We start from the raw sequence: 19329 nt of genomic DNA on the forward strand, positions 1-19329 counted from the left end.
TCTTCAAAATATTCCTGTCGTATCTGGGAGAGGATCAGGAATCGGGAGCGTGAGCAATCACTCGCTGCCAGTGCCCAGTCATCATTACTTTTTATTGACTCCCCACTATTTACATTATATACACTCATATACGGTGCGATCAATTAAAAAATAAATCGAGTCGGCGTGTTACCTATGGCAACCCATGCTATAGCATAGGCTCCAAAGCAAACTCGATTTATTTTTTAAATGATCGCTCGGTACTATGACATCTTCCCCTTTTCAAAAAAATTACAATTTTTCTGGACGTCTAACTTTTCGTCCAAACTTAGAAACATAAATGGTTCTTCGTGTGTGCGATGAGGAAGCAACTTTATCTCGATCAGTCTCGCTTACTTCGTTATCTTCCTTATCACTTGCACTAAAATTATCACTGCTTAATTCTATTACATCCTCCTTAATCCAATTATGTGATTCCCATTGTGCTTTACCTTCCTCATTATGAAGATTTGACTCACTTTCAGAATATATCCAGAATTGTTTACAAAATAAGGTTTAAGAAAATACCTATTCCTTCGTAAAATTACATCGCTACTATCCTTCTTAATCAAATAGGATCTATCATTATATTTTCTAACTACATGTCCGATTACCCAAATATCATCTTTCCTAATGTACACTTTTTCATTTGTCTTTAAAGGTTTTAAAAACTTAACAGACTTGTCATAATACATCTTTTGTTTACTTTGCCTCCGTACTAACTTGGTAACTCCTAAGTGACTCAAATGAATAAGATCTAACATTTCTTTCCTTAAAGTTTCTGGTACAACCAAACAAAATATCTCACATCTTATTTTTAAATAAACTTAGAGTAAGTAAGTAAGGTATAGTGTAATAGTATATTAAAGAACGAGTTCTAAAAGGGTTGATTGGGCGGACGAGTCCCAAGTGTAGAAAACGACCCGTAGGGGAGTTTTGTATGGGATGAGGGCGCCAATGCCCTTATAGAACGGGTTTTTTATGTTATTTTTTAGAATTTGCACCCTTGTTTTCATTTTTAAATAAAAAAATTAAATTTTCATTTTCTAGGGAATTTTGTATTAATTGGTAATTCAAGGTAACGGATGTAACTACATCTGCAACATATGTTAAAAAGTAGAGTTTAAACATTAATATTGGAAGTTTTTTGGTGTAAATGACAATACACTGAAATATTGATAAACATTTTCTTAGAGATCTATTAAACTACGAGTGCTTTAAGAGATAACCATAAACGACTCCGAATTGAATACAATAATAGACCTATTAGTGACGTAGATTCTAAAATAGTAATTTATTATACGAGTTTTATAAGACACCATTTTGTCGCACACGTTTTTAGAGCACGAGGAGCGCAGCGACAAGTGCTATAAAGTAAACAAGTGCGACAAAATGGCTTATAAAACGAGTATAATATAATATTTTTTCTATTTTGCCCCTTAAATTTAAAAAAAGTTCAAAACATAATACTAGGAAAATTATACCGGGTGATTTTAAGTGATTGTGACTTTTCTTCTTAAGTTAGAAACATTTTTCACAAATTATTTTGGCAACTTGATACCTTCATCAACACATTGGCGTACGTACGTCATTTTGACATTTTATGTATTAATAAATTGTGTCAAATAGGCGAGGACGCCTATGTTTATTTCAACAATCACATTAAAAAGCAGAATAACCAACAATAATATTACCAACCTATGAAAAAAGTCACATTCATTTAAAATCACCCGGTATTTGTCAAATATAAGGGTTGGTAACGCTGGTAAATAGACAAACAATTGTAAGTTTTGAATTTAAAGTGTCGTAAAATGCAGTGATCACGTAGTAACAACTCACTATGAGTCACTGCCAATATTAAAAATGTAAGTAAATGTTCTTGAAACGCGTATCGAAAAGAGCTCTTTTTCGAAACCCGTTTGAGTTTGTTATAGGTGCAAAATAGAAAAATGCAGTTGCAGTTTGTCCGAATTTTCCAACTTTTTTTTTCCTGAAAACTTTTCCAAGACTATAACGAACAAAGCAAAAAAGGAATTACGCATATCCATCACAAAAATCCCATGGAAAAAAGCACTTTGTTTTTCCCGAATTTTCCAGTTTTCCGGGCAACTTCTCCAGTTTTTCTTTATATAAAAACCTCATTCGGATTATTACGAACATTTTAAAAAAATAGCCAAATTATTCCAGCCGTTCCCATTGAAAAAGGCACTTTCAGTTTTTCCCGAATTTTCCAATTTTCTGGGCAACTTTCCAATTTTTTTTCCTTAAAAACCTGATTTGGACCATTATAAACATTTCAAAAACAGAATTTGCCAAATCGGTCCAGCCGTTCTCATTTCATTTTTATTATATAGGAGTAATATATAGTGATATAGTTAGTTATTCGTAATAATAGGCGTTTCTTCATGGTTCTGATGTACATAATTTTGCCTGTTCTCATGTAATTGAAATCTTTTTTTAAATAATAAATATGATATCACCAGTATCATTAAAATGACCAGAAAAACAACCACTTTAGGTAATATTCCTAAAAAAATCATTATAATTAATTATTAAAGAAAGGGGTACGACATCTACGTTGGTGTTTATGTACGTACCTACGTACTATTGCGGGCAAAAAAAGTGGGACATCAACGTCATTGTCTTGACTTTTAATGTGAAATAACCCTTATCTGATTCTAACCCTACTTTGAATTGATTGACTTTGTCATTAAGTATTGTAGGTTGTAGGGAATGATTGTAAGTAAGCACGTAGTGAATATTTATTTAATGCAAAGTTTCAATCAAAATTTACCTTTATCAAAAAAAGAGGGCATTTGAAAAAGGAAAATAGGAGTATAAAATAAATTTTTAAACTGTCAGCTGGAATAGTGTCAAAAAAATGACAATAAAGCTTGAAATACATCGAATTTTTCAAAACTGACAGAAATATGATGTCCCACTTTTTTTGCCCGCAATAGTACAGTTGCGGAATTAAAATTTCGGGCACTATTGTCAATGTCATGATATAAACTCTAAAACAACCTTTACGTTTTTGTCATTTTGGCATTCAAAAATTGTCATTTGTGGCATAATAACGGGTTGGCAACATATCAAAGCGATGATTTAATTACACTCAGTGCAACTCACTGAAATCTCAAAATTCAAAATTGATTGGGTGACTGACACAGAGAAGTTAGTTTTTGAATGTCAGTCATGATGACAGTAAAAAGTGCTTTACAGAGATTTTGTTGAAGTGACAGAAAAATAGTGTCCGAAATTTTAATTCCGCAACTGTACGTTACATCAGATGCTCATTTCGATTTCTCCTCAAAGTTGGCATTGAAGAATCGATTGGGAACGCACCACGGATTACTGATCACGGATCGGCTGTTTAAATCTAACCTTACTTTTTGGGTTGTTTGTGCTTTTGGTAGGCAAACTGACGAGTGGTGCGTTTACAATAGACTCTTTAAAGCTATTTTTTTTAAATTTTATGAACAACCAATATATTTATTTGCTGAAATAATTGAAACATGCAAACTATAATTACCCCTAACAATAGTAGAAACACTACATTTTCCATTTTCGGAACTGCAAGTTGTGCATTCAGATTTACAATCATTTATACAGTCTAAACCCCACTTTCCTTCTTCGCATTCTAAAAGAAATGAATGTTATATTCTGAGTGTTTATTATTCTTTGTAATTGCTAATTGCTAATGTTAACTTACTTTTTGAACAATGAATTTTATTTGCGTCGGATAAAGTCGACCCCCAAGCGCATCTGCACTTCGTTCCGTGGCAGATTCTGTGTTTTTCGCAGAATTTGTGCTTTCTACCCAGAATATTTTCACACTTTACTTCACAAATTTCTCCTAGTTTTCCAGGATCACAATGAAAGCTGTCGGTATTAGTTGAAAGAAAATTTTCTTCTGTAAGTCGGTCGTTTAAAACTTGACAAGTGTAGTTATTTTGGTTTACTTCGGAGATACTTTTCTTGTAAATTACTATGTACAAATTAAAAATGATTATTATTTGTGGAAATTTAATTATTAAAAATTATACCTACATCTGTTGTCTATAATAACAGGACATTCTCTTATGTCAATTCCCCATTCACCAGAAGTAGTACCGTCGATCGTTTCTTTAATTAAAGTGATTTTCATTTTTCTTTTAATTTTGATTTCAAGTTTGTCAACTTGCCAAAAATTAAAAATTGTTTCTAAACTATCGTCTGATTTATAACGACGGTTAAATTCGGGAATAATCAAAATACAATTTTTGCATAATGTCACATAAAGCATGACACAAGCTTTTCCAGGTGCAGGAACCGTAAAAGTAGTAGCTCTAGTTGTAACCTCATTTGACCACATAAAATTATCTGAAAATTAGAGTATAAATTTGTATTTGAAAGAATTTGAATACTTACATTTGTGCATTTTCCAATAAGTTTCATTTTTACTTTTAAAAACAAATTGCTTTGACTTGAATCCCGTTATAGTCACGACAATAATATCATTTTCCAAAACAATTGTGTTACCATTGTGGAAGAGAACTGTAAGATGCGTCCATCCTTTCTTTGTTCTGTTGAATTGTATATAATCGATGTTCGTGCCGTCATTTAAGTACAACTCGATGTCATACGGCCCATAGGCTGATAGTGAGATGGAATTTTCATAAAAAAATTGGAGATAATTGGTTTTTAGTGTTTCAAAATCTATAATATATAACTTTATTAAAAATTATTTTTCAAGATAATTGCATTATTGTAAGTGTTCTTCAGCTTTAACACACCTAAATGGAATTCAGAAATAAACATAATATTCGCTCACCTTCCCATCTTTTATCAGTTATAGCAGTGTGGGTAAGATTGTTTGCGTTCTGCATCTTCCAGTTGCTTTTAGTCCAAAAGTCCGTTTCCAAGAATATATTCCTTTCTTTGGCTGTTTCAATGATTGGGGGAGAGAGATAGAGAGGTAGCTGTGTATGGTCCGTTACGCAATGAATGTCCTTTTCACTTTGCAATGTTATAATCTCCCCAAATACGTATTTTTCCGTCAGACAAAAAATCAGTGTCATAAAAAATGTCATCATCAACTGAAACAAGTACTGTATTTAATTTCACGGTACTGTTAGTTGGAAGTAACAAAAATAAACTACAATGGCCGGCAAAAAAACTAGCCATCACTTTTCTTTCACGTCAAAATCCAAATGTATAATTAATGCTTTTTTGTAATTTACCTCCATTTTGGTTCTTTAATAGACATATTAACGAACGCGACGTCATCATCTGGGATGTCCTTAGAGCCATTATATCACGGAACATTTTACGAAAATTTTTAGGTAGGCGAAGCTTGATCCGTCATGCGTGTCAGTTTAAATTACAAAATGTGCAAAGAATTATTTATCAGGATTTATCAGGCAACAAATTCGCGACCATATTTTTGGCAATTTCACGTATTTCAGCGGGCGTACATGAAAGATTATCTTCCAGTTTCGTGTTTTGTGATATTTTGGATAAAACAAAAGGCGACTTTGAAGACTTGATCAAAAGAAAGGATATATAGAACGATAATAAGGCCGGTAGTTATCTATGGTAGTGAAGCGTGGAAACTCAACAAGGAAAAACAATCACTAGAAATATTCGAAAGGAAAGTACTTACTTAGGAAAATATACGGAGGGAAAAAGATAGGAGAAATATGGGAAAGAAGAACAAACAAAGAAATATTGGAACTTTATGGCGAACCGTCCATAAGTAGTGTAGCAAGGGTGCAAAGGCTGAGGTGGTTAGGTCATGTTGCAAGATTAAACGATGACATACCGACCAAACAAGCTTTGATGAGGGGAATTACTGGAAGGAGAAAAAAGGGCAGACCGAGTTCACAGTGGACACAAATGGTGGAAGGAGACATGAAGGAAGTGGGAACGGTGAACTGGAGAGGACAAACAGGAAATAGAGCAGAGTGGAGAAGAAAATGCAATCAAGCCATGAGCCTACTTGGCTCGCAGGTTTAGGTAATACGCAGGCCTATCAGAAAGAGAAGAAAAAAGTGGGGGTTGTCATTTAAAAAAATTGGTGATGACGTCATAGCTCAAAAATGGATGACGTCATGAGCAAGTGAAGTAACTTAAAATAAGTATTACGAGAAATAAAAATTGACCTGTTTCAGCGTTTTCGACTAATGTCATCGGTTTTAAAATTATTGAATTTATTCCATAAGTAATTTCCACACTGTATATGTATAATAATGAAAATGTTTCGCCCTTGGAAAATAATTCATTACTACTTACATCTTTGTGCAAAGCATGACGTCATGACTCGTATGTCGACGGCGCCGGCGGTTCTTTTTGATTCGTTTTTATATCATTTTTTTCTCTCGTGATATGCGAATTTCCACCGCTTCACGGGATTTTATATTTGTGCACTGTACTGTACCTGTATGTATACGAACTCACCTTTCCAGCGGCCATAATTTGATATTTTGGTTAAAACTTCAAAACCGACAACTAAAATTAATTTTTAATGACCACATCACCGCCAATAGTTAATAATACACAAAAAATGTATTACATTAAACTGCCCTTTCCAAAAAACTGATTAAACGATTAAATTCTAAAGATAACAACACGTGTTTTGTTAATTATAGAAGTTTGATAAGTAATAAAAAATTGTGCAATATTTTGTCATATACTTAAACTGATTCACATAACTTTTCGACCTTTAAAAACGCCTCTAATACGTTATTCAGTTATAACTTGATACCTTTATTTACTATGAAATCTCCTGGCATTATTGACAATCACTTGAAATTTTTTTTTTATCATTCTGAAATATTTTTTGTTAGTTAAAATGTGTTCCAATCCAATAACGAAATGATCGATATGATATTGATATATGAGTCGTTTCTTAAATAAAAAAAATATTGTCGATTACTGTCATTTACAAATTATTATAAGTAATTGAGACTTTTTTGAGTGATGTCCAAACCATACAAAAGTTTTAAATTACTCATGTTTTTGAATCAAGTTATGAATGAAAAACGTATTACTGGCTGCATTTAAATTCATCAAGGTCGGAAATTTATGTTAATCATTCTGTATATGTAATACAATAAGTGGTCTAATTTTTTCCGACAAAATTTGTCATTTTTAAGAAATGCGATTTGGACTGAAACCCCTTCAATACCAATTCGATTATCTAACCCCTAAATACCCCTAAATAATCTACCCAAAACAGTACATCAACAAATTTCTGGGGTTTGGACCACATTGTGGAAAAAGAGAAAAATTGTAAACCTATCATATTATTTTACTATGAGTATCATAATCAAGTGAGAGTCCAGAATTCAGTTTCAATCGCGTCGTGTCTTTTGTTTGTTATACTCGGTCTTCAATTTGTAAAATGAGTTTTATAGCGTTTTAAAAGACGAATTTATTTATCTGACCGCGAAACTTATAGCTATTTATTATACAAGTGTCTTATAAGGCAAATAAGTCATACGTGGATTATTAGTGCTTATTCACAATGGACATAAGACATAAGAAATACATAAGAGATACCTAAGAATAATTTGTAAATTTGGGCAAATGTAAAATAATTTATGTGTCCATATAACTCGAATATGATTCTCCATGTCTTTTTGTACACAGCAATAATGTTTACTGACGTCACTTCTCATAAATTACGTAAAAATTAATAGTATATACACTGCATGTATCATGAATTTCATATGCCTTATGTCAAGCTTATGTCCACTGTGAACAAGCACTTAAGTATTACCCACTCGAGGTAATAACCTACTCGGGCAAGCCCTCGTAGGTTACAAATACCTCTCGTGGGTAATATCTTAAATAACCCACTCATACCATAAATAACTATTATATGTACCTATTTCATAACCTTGGGATTAATATGTTTTATCTAATACTCTATGCAATCGGAAAACAATAATCATTTAAGTAAGTGATATTTAAGTAATGATTATTGCTGGTTGATAGATAAAAAACGTCACAACAAATACCCAAATAACAACAAAAATAACAACATTCTAAAACAAGTGTTTAACACACACAAATTGAGGTAGAATTGATATCCTACCTATACTGGAAATAATTTTTATCTTCAAGCGGTCGAAAATCGCGCCTTTGTGTATCTCCATAGAGACGGTTAAACTGTCATTTTTTTCTGAGCAGAGTAGAAGTGTTCCACAGGCGGCTGGACCGGGTCAAATGTAAGGTCATTTGAAATATTTGTCGCGATTTATTTATCAATTACACGAAATATGTAACAATTAAATTATCCCTATTAACGAATAGCCTCTAAAAAAGCGAAATAACGAAATTATTACCCAATATTCAACCGCGTCCCCTATATTCTATCACGAGCCGCCGTTGTAGACCCATTGTGGGCGTAGCCACGGCGTGGATTATAGGTGTCAGATGCCACGATGTCAAAATTAAGAAATAACGCAAGGTAACCGTTCACTTTTAAAAAGTAAACAGCTGTAAGTTGTAATCGTTTGCTATTCACGTTTTGATAATTTTTGTTATACAGTGTGAACATAAAGTGTGGAACAAAATTCATAATAACGTTATGTGATGTTTTTAAGAAAATCGCTCGGACAGGTCAACATTTTTATTGAGAGTTTCTGTTGTAACACAATGGTTTTTCGCATTTTGATTTTTTTTTTTATAACAAACATTAAAATGAATTGGGCAACAAGTCAACATGTTCCGATATTATACAGGGTGGAACAAAAGTATCAAATATTGGCTGTAACTTTTTAATTTGACAATTTATAAAAAAATGTTTAATATAAAAGTTGATTGGTGTATTATCGTGCATCATCTGGTCTTTCTAGTTTGTTCCTATTTTCTTTTGTTTCGCTGCTATAGCAACCAACTTTGGTTTTTTAAATAGCACCCATACATTTTTTGTGTGATTTTCAAACAAGCGTATCTTTCTGTATTCATAGATACAGTTTTGCCATTATGGGGAAAAAAAATAAAATTAAAAAAAAAGGTGATAAAATTAACTTACTAAGTAATAGAATGCAATATTAAGAATGCCATGGAAATTTGACAATTTTTGTTGAACGTCATGCATGATAATCAACCAAACAATTTTTATATTAAACATTTTTTCATAATTTTTCAAATTAAATATAAAAATTTTTTGGTTTATTATCATGCATGACGTTCAACAAAAATTGTCAAATTTTCATGGCATTCTTGATATTGCATTTTATTACTTAGTAAGTTAATTTTATCACCTTTGTTTTTTTTTTTTTAATTTTATTCTTTTTCCCCATAATGGCAAAACTGTATTTATGAATACAGAAAGATACGCTTGTTTGAAAATCACACAAAAAATGTATGGGTGCTATTTAAAAAACCAAAGTTGGTTGCCATAGCAGCGAAACAAAAGAAGATAGGAACAAACTAGAAAGACCAGATGATGCAGGATTATACACCAAACAACTTTTATATTAAACATTTTTTCATAAATTGTCAAATTAAAAAGTTACAGCCAATATTAATATTAATATGTAGTTGCGGGCTATACGATGACAACTTTCGACTATCCCACCTCCACCCGGCGGCACGGCAATTTTGCCGGAGTACATACACTATTACGGATAATACTATCAAGTAATAGTGCAGTGCTTATCAACATAATTACCGGCGTCTCGCCTCCGCATTTTGACTTTGTTGTGTATTATGTTCTGTGTCAATGTTAAGGAATTTCCTCACGATATGACATGAGTATAATAATATACCTTTTTGAATTTCAACCACTAATGTTTTCTCTAAGTCCAAAATTTTTAAATTTTTAAAAAGAGATTGTGGTACTATTCCTGTTGCTGAAATTATAAATGGTAAAATCGAAATTTTTTCTAAACACCAAAGATTTCTCATAGCAACGGAGAGTTCTAAATATTTATTAATTTTTGTATTATATGTCTGTGTTATATTGTGTGAATTTGGAACAGCTATATCTAAAAGATATGCTTGCTTTTGTTGTTTATTTAAAATAATAATGTCTGGTCTGTTATGCTGAATGTGAATGTCAGTTAAAACTGTGCAATCAAAATATAATTTGTAATTGTCATTTTCTAAACAACTTTCTGGTTTATAAATGTAATGTGGTTGTGTATCCTTTAATAAATTGAATTTAACTGCTAAATTCATGTGTATAATTTTTGCGAATATATCATGACGTTTTTTATATTCGCTTTGAGCCAAAACGGTGCAAGAAGAAATGATGTGTTCAATGGTTTCCCCTTCAGTTCCGCAAATCCTACATTTATCGATGATCGATTGTAAACCGCATATGTGTTTTTTATAATTTCTTGTATTTATAACACGATCTTGTATTGCAAATATAAAACCCTCAGTCTCAGGATGAATATTTGATTTTTTAAGCCATGCATGAGAAGCTTGAATATTAATTTCTGGCTGTTCTAGCTCTTTAAAATATCTCCCATGTAAAGACTTTTGTTTTATATTTGCTATAGTGTCAGGTATATTTGGCTCAACAATATCTGAAATTACATTATCACTTAAATTTAAAGGTGTGTAACCTTTATCCGCTGAAACCAAAGCATTAAAAAAAGTGTTATCACGAGCTCTATTGAGAAAATAATTTTTTAGTGAAGCAATTTGATTGTGTTGTAGAATTTCTAGATTTGAAAAACCCCTACCACCATTTTCGCGTGGTAAATTAAATCTTTCAATAGCAGATTTGGGGTGATGTTTACAAAATTTTGTAAAGAGAACTCTAGTTTGAATATTTATATTCTGTAAATTAGTTTTGGACCATTTTATAACACCAAAAGAATAGGTCAACAATGGAACAGCATATGTATTAACTGCTTTAATTAAGTTATTACCGTTTAATTTTGATTTTAAAATAGATTTAATTCTTAAATAAAATTGTTTTTCTAAATTTTCTTTTATAATTGAATGTTGAATATGATTTGATTGATTAATACCTAAATATTTATAAAATTCTCCTTTATTTAAATTTTTAATGATTTCTCCTTCTTTAGTTATATATTCTAAATTTTCGTAATGACCACGACATATTGATTGCGTTTTACACTTATCAATACCAAAACTCATGCCAATATCATTTGAGAAATTTTCAGTTATTGTTAGTAAAGATAAAATGTGATTCTTTTTAGATGCATAAAGTTTTATGTCATCCATATAAAGAAGGTGATTTAATTTGGATAGTGTGGTATTATTAACTCTAATATTGAAACCATATCCAGTGCTATTTAATAGATTTGTCAAAGGATTGATGGCTAGACAAAACCATAAAGGACTTAAAGAATCTCCTTGATAAATTCCCCGTTTAATTTGAATAGGCTCGGATTTTAATTTAGTATTGTTTATTGATAAATTTAAAGTAGTTTTCCAAAATGTCATAACATGGGATAAAAAGTTAATCAAATCCAAATTAATTTTATAAATTTTAAGAATTTTAATTAACCATGAATGTGGTACTGAATCATAGGCTTTTTTGTAGTCTATGAATGCGGTACAAATATTTCTATTATTTTTTCTAGCTTGTTCTATTATTACCGTATCTATTATGAGTTGTTCTTTACAACCAAAACACTCCTTAACACAACCTTTTTGTTCTTCATTAAGTATATTTAATTTTTGACAATGGTCGTAAATTATTACTTTAATGCAAGATGTCATAATTTTATAAATTGTAGGCAGACATGTGATTGGCCTATATTTTGATGGATTTTTAGTATCGGAATCTTTTGGTTTCAGATATGTTATACCATGGGCCAAAAACTCTGGAAATGTGTTAGGTTCCCTAATAAATCCGTTAAAGTGATCAAGTAAGCATTTATGAATACAAGTAAATTTTTTTAACCAAAAGTTATGAATTTGGTCACCTCCAGGGGATTTCCAATTATGTGAATTATTAATATTTTTAACTAAAATTTCAAGGCTAATTTGAATATGATGTGGATTATTACAATCTGGTATCTCATTTTCTAAATTAGGAATCCATTCTGCCTGATTATTAAATTGAACTTCATTTGACCATATGTTTGACCAGAATTCTTTAATTTCATTTATATTTGGTAGACCATTATTATTTTGAGTTTTATTATCTGCTAAATTTTTGTAAAACAACTTCTCATTATTTCTAAATAGTTTATTTTCAAATTTCCGTTGTTTATTATTTTTATATCTTTTTAATCGTTTAGAATAAATATTCAATTTTTGTAATAAAGTATCTTTAATTTCTATTAATGTTTCATTATATTCGTTATATTTTAAACAATGTATTCTGTTTTTATTTAAAATCGATTTAATACAGTTATTTTGATGATTAGAATTTATACCTTTTAAATATTGAGTTATTCTACCTAAATCTCGTCTGATATTGTTAATGCGTTTATTTAGTCTTCGTTCCCATTTTGGTAATTCTTTAGCTTTTATATTATTTGTCTGGTCAATTTCTTTTGAACCATTTAATCTGATAATTGTTAAAGCTCCACTATATATGATACTGTGTAATTTTCTAAAACTTGTCGTGTTATTTACAAATTTAGGTAAAATGAATTGATTTAAAATTTCAATCATTGCAAAGAATTTTTTGGAGCTTTGTTGTTTAGGTAATAGTGGTCTATTAAATGGTTCTATATGTTCAAATTCGTTCAGAGTTCTATTAAATTCATCTTCAATTTGTTCTTCAAAATTTTGATGGTAGTAAAAATTTTGATTAATAACATGTATATCATTATAACTCAAGTCTAAATTATTTATGTCGTTTTGTATCGTGTTGTTTGGTGTTGAATTACTTTGATAACAGAAAGAGTCATTATGATTTGGTAAACTTTGTAAACTTTGCGGTTCAACAGAATTTTCAACTAAATTATTAGAAACTTCATTATTGTCAGAAACTGACAATTCTAACTTTATATCATTTTTGATCTTTTCTAAAATTGCCGAAGGGATATAGTTTTTCTTCATAATGGCTCTCCTCTGGTCAGCTAAATTTTGAATAGTAACAGGAAACTGGGGGTACTTACTTTGGAATGCTTTAAATAAATCAAGCCTGTAAGTACTCACAACATCCTGTAGTTTCGTGATCCGAAAATATTCCCGTATAATGAAAATATTCATTTCCATAGTCCATTTTTTGCGTTTTCTAACTAGTGTAGCACCATTGGATTGCAGTGAAGCACTTGCAACAACATTTGGCGCCTTTTTATTAGAGAGCGAATTTATTGACATTTAGACAGTTGTCACGGCACTCTCGAAAAAACTTTTAATTTCGACTATCCCACCTCCACCCGGCGGCACGGCAATTTTGCCGGAGTACATACACTATTACGGATAATACTATCAAGTAATAGTGCAGTGCTTATCAACATAATAATTATTATTGACATTATTCTTAACCTAAATTTTTTGACAGTGCAAAAATGTGCCATATTTGACAATAAAATACAGTCGATCAGATATTTGGAGTAGAACAATAGATCTTTTAGAAATCAAGCAACCCCTCATTCGTTCTGTTCTTCCCTGGTTTTTCCGCACTTGATTAACGGGATTGGTGGACTTGATATGCTCGATTCAAAAAGCACATAAGAAAAAATAATCAATCGTTCCTGTAATGTTATTGCTGTCGGCACAAGTCCATTTCCTGTAGTTTGAGCTGTGTTTGGGCAGCAAGGTGACTGGGAGCCTTATTATCTTTTTTTTTAGCATATGGCATTATTGAAATAAACGCATTTTTGGAAACGGATTGCAGATATTGATTTAATACGCCATTAACCACATTCTGATGCAAAAATTTAAACATTGATTTTTTTAACAATTTTTTATAAATACATATCTGCTCAATAAAAAAAAATTGTTGAAATAAATAATCCCGGCCGAAAGAAAATAAATCTGTCAATTTCATAATTTTTCTCAATTCTTACGGGTCATTTTGCCACTGGCGGTAAAAGATGAAACACCCTGTATACATATATCTGTTCAGTAGGTAAGTACACACATTTTTTATGTTCGATTACATTATAATTCATTATTATGCTTCAATTTACAACTTTTATTAATTATTCTCGTAAGTTTTGCAAATTTTACTGTATACAGTTTTCGAAGTTGAGGCGTTCCTTTTAACATGTGATAGTATGCGTTGTTCTAAAGAATTTTAGCCAAAATCACCTTAGCAAAATGTGTACGGCAATGAAGATACAATAAGTATATTTTTTTGAAATTTTTGAAACCGGTCCTGCTCAAATTTGCGCTGATTTGTTAGAAATTGGAATTGCCAAAAAACAAAAATCAAATGAGAATGGGTGTTAATCAAAACTACTGTCAGAGTTGTCATCTAATTAGTCGAAATGGCTTTATTATTAGGAAAATAATGAGCTCACAGATATGTTGCAAATGCATGGGCAATGTTATCACGTTATCAGAATGCATCTGCAGGGTCCAGAGAGTATTGCAAAGCGATTTTCGGAAAGACACCATTCTGGGCCAGGTTAGTTATTAATCTAGTACAGCGGAGAAATGAACAGGACCGGACTTAAAATTTTAGAAAACAATGAAAATATACAAACAATTATCTCCGTTAATACAAACATTTTACTAAGAAGATTTAGGCTAAAATTCTTAAGAATAATGTGTAGTACCTCGTGTTACAAGGAACGCGTCAACTTCGAGAACACCTGTATATGTATGGCCCAAGTGTGTGCATATTTTCCAAAAAATCGTTGCATAATACAGAGTGATTCACGAATAGCGTCTGATTTAGCTCCTTTATTCCTGCAACATAAATTACTCTCTCATAGAATACTTGGCCGTTTTTTAATTTGAATAAAATTTTGAGATCATAGTAATCCGATTTCAGAAAAACGAAACAATAGTGTCAATCAAATGTATCAAAATAATTATATTTAATTGCGCTAATTCAGACACTATTCGTGAATCACCTTGTATAATAACAATATAGTAACACACGCCTACTCGAATGCAACGTCGTGTTAAAATTTCAAAGCGATCGGTGAAGAACTTTCGGAGATCTTAGATTTTGAATAAATGAACACTTACATTTTTATCAACTACTAGCTGACCCGGCGAACTTCGTACCGCCTCAGAATCAATAAATGTATTAACTTATTAGGTGAATTAATATCGGGCCTTCAAATAAATATATATTTAGAGTAGGCGTAGGCGACATTCTAATTCTGTTAACAGTGTAAAGTAATTTTTGTAGGTAACCAATTATTCTCCGGAGTTACACAGGTTACATAGTAAGCTTTTTCCCAATTTCATTTTGTCATATTCCTGGAGGGGGAATGCACTACAAAAATTAAACATATTTTCTAACCTAATTTTATTTCGTTAAAATGTCAGACTTTCTTGTGTCATTTTCTACGCTGGAAAAATGTTGCAAACAATTGAATTTCCATAGATTGCTCTAAATATAAATTTATTGGAAGTCTCTTTAGTTATTTACACTACGAGAGAGGAAGGTAAAGCTTTTGTTCACGCGAATTGCATGTTCGGCCACGATGCGCAGCGGAGTGGTCGATGCAATTCAAGTGAACAAAAGCGGCCTTACTCTCGAGTGCTGTATTTGATTTTGTTCGATACCAGACATAACTCCTTAGAAAATGAGTCTGTAACTTTATATTCAAAATTTTAAATAAAATTAAAATAAAATAAATAAATCACATTTTCGGAGAGATCTGTTGCTACGGAAAAAAATAAAATACAAAATTAACAAAGTTTTGCAAAGTCAATAAAGTGATTGTGCACACCACGTTGTGGAAATGGATGACGAAGAATTCTGTGTTCCTGATGACGTCCTGGAAGAGGCAAGTGCCGCGAAGTACCAAATGGAGCTTACGAAATCAAAATTACGATACCAGAAAGAATTGGAAATATTTACACAATGGCAGACCGAGATCAAGGGAAAAGACGAAAGCAGCATCAGCGCGGTTATTCAATGTTGAAGAGTACACTGTTTGTATTTCAAAACGTTTATATCTCCAGATATCCAGGTAAGAGTTTTTTTTAATAAGCTATTAGTTGTTTTAATATAATAAATTGTACAGGTTCAACAGTCTCACCTCCTTTTTGAAAACAAAATGTAGAAACTATCAGCCGAAAAAAGCTACAAAGCGGCGGACCAAGAGTGGATCCTTCAGAAAGTTGTACTGATGATGGGCATATTCGGTGTCCGTCGTGATTAATTATGTAAAGTGATGAATTGTTATACAGTGAGTTTTTTTTAAGACTGGCCATAGGGTTTTACAAGCTACATTTTTCAACCCCCTGTTAACTTTTGTCCTCATGAAAATATTCAACCCAGTTTTGTAGTAAAGTTGTGGGATATGATAATGTATTGAAACAATTTCAATTTAATAACCAGAATCAAGGAATAAATTATAGCAAAAAGACATTTTTTGAATTCCGTTTGCTTCAATTTTAAATTTTCAGTAGGCTAAAATTTCACCTGACATTTGTAATTTTGATATGTGATTGCTTAACTGCCTCTGGAGGCCATTTTGAACATTTCATTTAATTTTTATTAAAGTAAAGAAACTTGTTATAACATAAATAATGAATCTATCGTTATAAAATGTAAAATATCAAGGCGGTCTTAAGTTACAGACACTGGCTGTGTTGCCACATTCCCTGGTAGGCCATTCCATGACCTACGGTGTTCCAAAAATTTTGAAACGAATTCGACGTTTAAAATAAATTTTGACAAGTCGTTGGTCAAATTCGTCAAACTGAATTAAAAATGTCATTTAAGTGTTGCGTACCAAATTGCAACTCAAATTATGCGTCTTCTTCTTCAAATTACGTAGGTAGCTAAATACTTTTATTTAAGTTTCCATCAAATGAGGAAACGAAGCCAATCTGGAAAGAGATTTTAAAAATCGAAGAGTGAAGAATTTGCTAAAGTAGCCATGCTTGTGCTAAAGATTTTAGCGGAACAGTTATTTATCAATGGGGACAAAAAGAAACGACTTGTGCCAAACGCGGTTCCAATAACTTTTAATTACGAAGAAATTACACCTCGGGAAGAAATAACCAAAATTAGTAATGACGACACAATCACTGGAGAAAATCTTTTGGTTTTAAAAACGAATATTGAAATTGATGTGTGTAGGTCCGGGAAGGTGTTCGGGAGAGCGAAATGATTACCGTGCGAGTGCTGGTGAACGACTAGTTTATTCAGAGTACAGGTGCGCATGTGTGTATGTGATAACATAAATTTGACATATTCAACAGAAATGAGACTGGGAAGCAAGTTACAAGAAATGGGATGGGATTTAGGCAATGGGGAGAACAAATTGTTATATTTAAGTTGTAAAACCCTCTGGCCAGTCTTAAAAAAACGCACTGTATACGTTATTCACGTTGAATTAAACATTTCAAGGTCAAATAATTTAGCAAACAGTGACATGCAGGTAAATACCGTTCACGATGGATTGAGCATTGCTAAATTCGCATTATGTTGGTTAGCTGCATGTCATTATTTACAAAACATAATTACAGAGCCAAAAAATAAAATTATTTGACCTTGAAATGATCAACTCCACGTGAATAACGTTTAGTTATTATTGGTATGTAATTATTTTCAATATCCAAATTATTTTTCATAAAATCGAAAATTTCAATTATGCGTGAGCGAAAGTGCGTGAGCGAAAGTGGAATCTTCACTCACTGGTAACCATGGATACAGACCCACTTTCTAGGGAGGTATCGAACAAAATAAGTTTTTTTATTAAGATAAAATGAATAATTAATCATCATTTCTTCTTGCACCGTTTTGGCTCAAAGCGAATATAAAAAACGTCACGATATATTCGCTAAAATTATACACATGAATTTAGCTGTTAAATTCAATTTATTAAAGAATACACAACCACATTATACAGGGTGACTGACGAAAAACCTTTGACGCTGTATCTTACTTATTTTTCATCCGATTTGAATAAATGACACATCAAATGAAATAGTTCGAAAAGGACTTCATTATTATTCTATTCGATATTTTTTTCGACATCTATTTTTTGACAGACGATAGTCAATTTTTTTTTCAAATTACACTCTATATATTTTTTTATTCGTTCTTATAAAGAATCTTCTTCTGAATATTCGTGCATTAAAAGAAAAAACAAAAAATGTATTTTAATTGAAAAAAATTGAAAATCAAAAATCAAGAAATCAAATTTGTAAACAATACAAAATCTATTCTAGTTGCTCAAAATTTCGTCAATGCTGTTGCAGACACTGTCGATACCTTCTAGAAATATCCACTTTTGCATTCAGTCAAAAATTTCGGTGTTTTTCCTGACATACTGGCACTATCCACTTTTTTAATTCTTTTTAGGTACCTGGTGGGGTCAAATAAATATTCTCTCGAAAGTTTGGAATGAAGATAAAGAAATCCAATGGATTCAAATCTGGGGATGTAGCGGGCCATCGAATAGCTCCATGAGCACCCATTCATCGTTCACCAAAATGATTTAAATGATTTAAAAATACAAAATTCATGCGTGCATTACGTGGTATGGTGCCGTCCTGATGAAACACGACTCTATTCAACACTGCTAATGGTATCTCATCCAGAAAGTTGCTTATTTCGTTTGATAATAAATAATATGATATTTTGTTTGATCGAGACTGCTATCAATAAAAAAGGGACCCACTAGTCCATTCTATCTCCGAAAATGCCACACCCCAGGTTAACACTAAATCGTCTTTGGAAATTTTCTTCCACAGCAACATTATTATTATTATTATTATCAAACTGTTTTGACAAATGAATATTCAGAGCTTACTTAGTCATTTCGAGCATTTAGAACAAAGTTCGCTCTTGTTTATTTTGGTGATTTGATTTTTAAATTTTGTACATTTACTCTTTAATTTCTCGACTTTTGTTTAATGAATGGGTATAGTTCTTTACATTTTTATATTCAGAGGATAAATCTCTATAATACTGAATAAAAAAAAATGTACAGTGCTATTGGAAAAAAAGAAGTTGATGTTAATCTGTCAAAAACTGGACACAAGATTTTTTTTTATTAAGTTGGTATTGAAGTGCCTTCAAAATTATTTCATTTGACGTGTCATTTATTCAAATCGGATAAAAAATAAGCAAGATACGGCATCAAAGGTTTTTCGTCAGTCACCCTGTAGTTATACACCAGAAAGTTGTTTGGAAAATGACAGTTACAAGTTATATTTTGATGGAACAATTTTAACTGACATTCGTATTAAGCATAACAGACCAGACATTATAATTTTAAATAAACAACAAAAGCA

General features: G+C 31.5%; 1 protein-coding gene across 2 annotated transcripts; it reads right to left on the reverse strand.

Annotated features, from left to right (window-relative positions):
- Window positions 1-71: 71 nt before the first annotated feature.
- On the reverse strand, window positions 72-6723 carry LOC138127517 (uncharacterized). 2 transcript variants are annotated; one of them, XM_069043551.1, is made up of 7 exons: window positions 6457-6723; window positions 4832-5096; window positions 4429-4716; window positions 4069-4380; window positions 3731-4006; window positions 3551-3658; window positions 72-2545 (listed from the first exon to the last, which is right to left on the reverse strand). In XM_069043551.1, the coding sequence occupies exons 1-7, from the start codon at window positions 6469-6471 to the stop codon at window positions 2394-2396; spliced, it is 1416 nt and encodes a 471-aa protein (XP_068899652.1). In that variant the 5' UTR covers window positions 6472-6723; the 3' UTR covers window positions 72-2393. The 2 variants fall into 2 exon arrangements, with proteins under 2 accessions (XP_068899652.1, XP_068899653.1); XM_069043552.1 differs by lacking the exon at window positions 6457-6723 and adding an exon at window positions 5241-5659.
- Window positions 6724-19329: the final 12606 nt, after the last annotated feature.

Source organism: Tenebrio molitor, chromosome 4 (genome assembly GCF_963966145.1).
Source record: "Tenebrio molitor chromosome 4, icTenMoli1.1, whole genome shotgun sequence".
In the NCBI taxonomy this organism is placed as follows: Eukaryota; Metazoa; Arthropoda; class Insecta; order Coleoptera; family Tenebrionidae; genus Tenebrio; species Tenebrio molitor.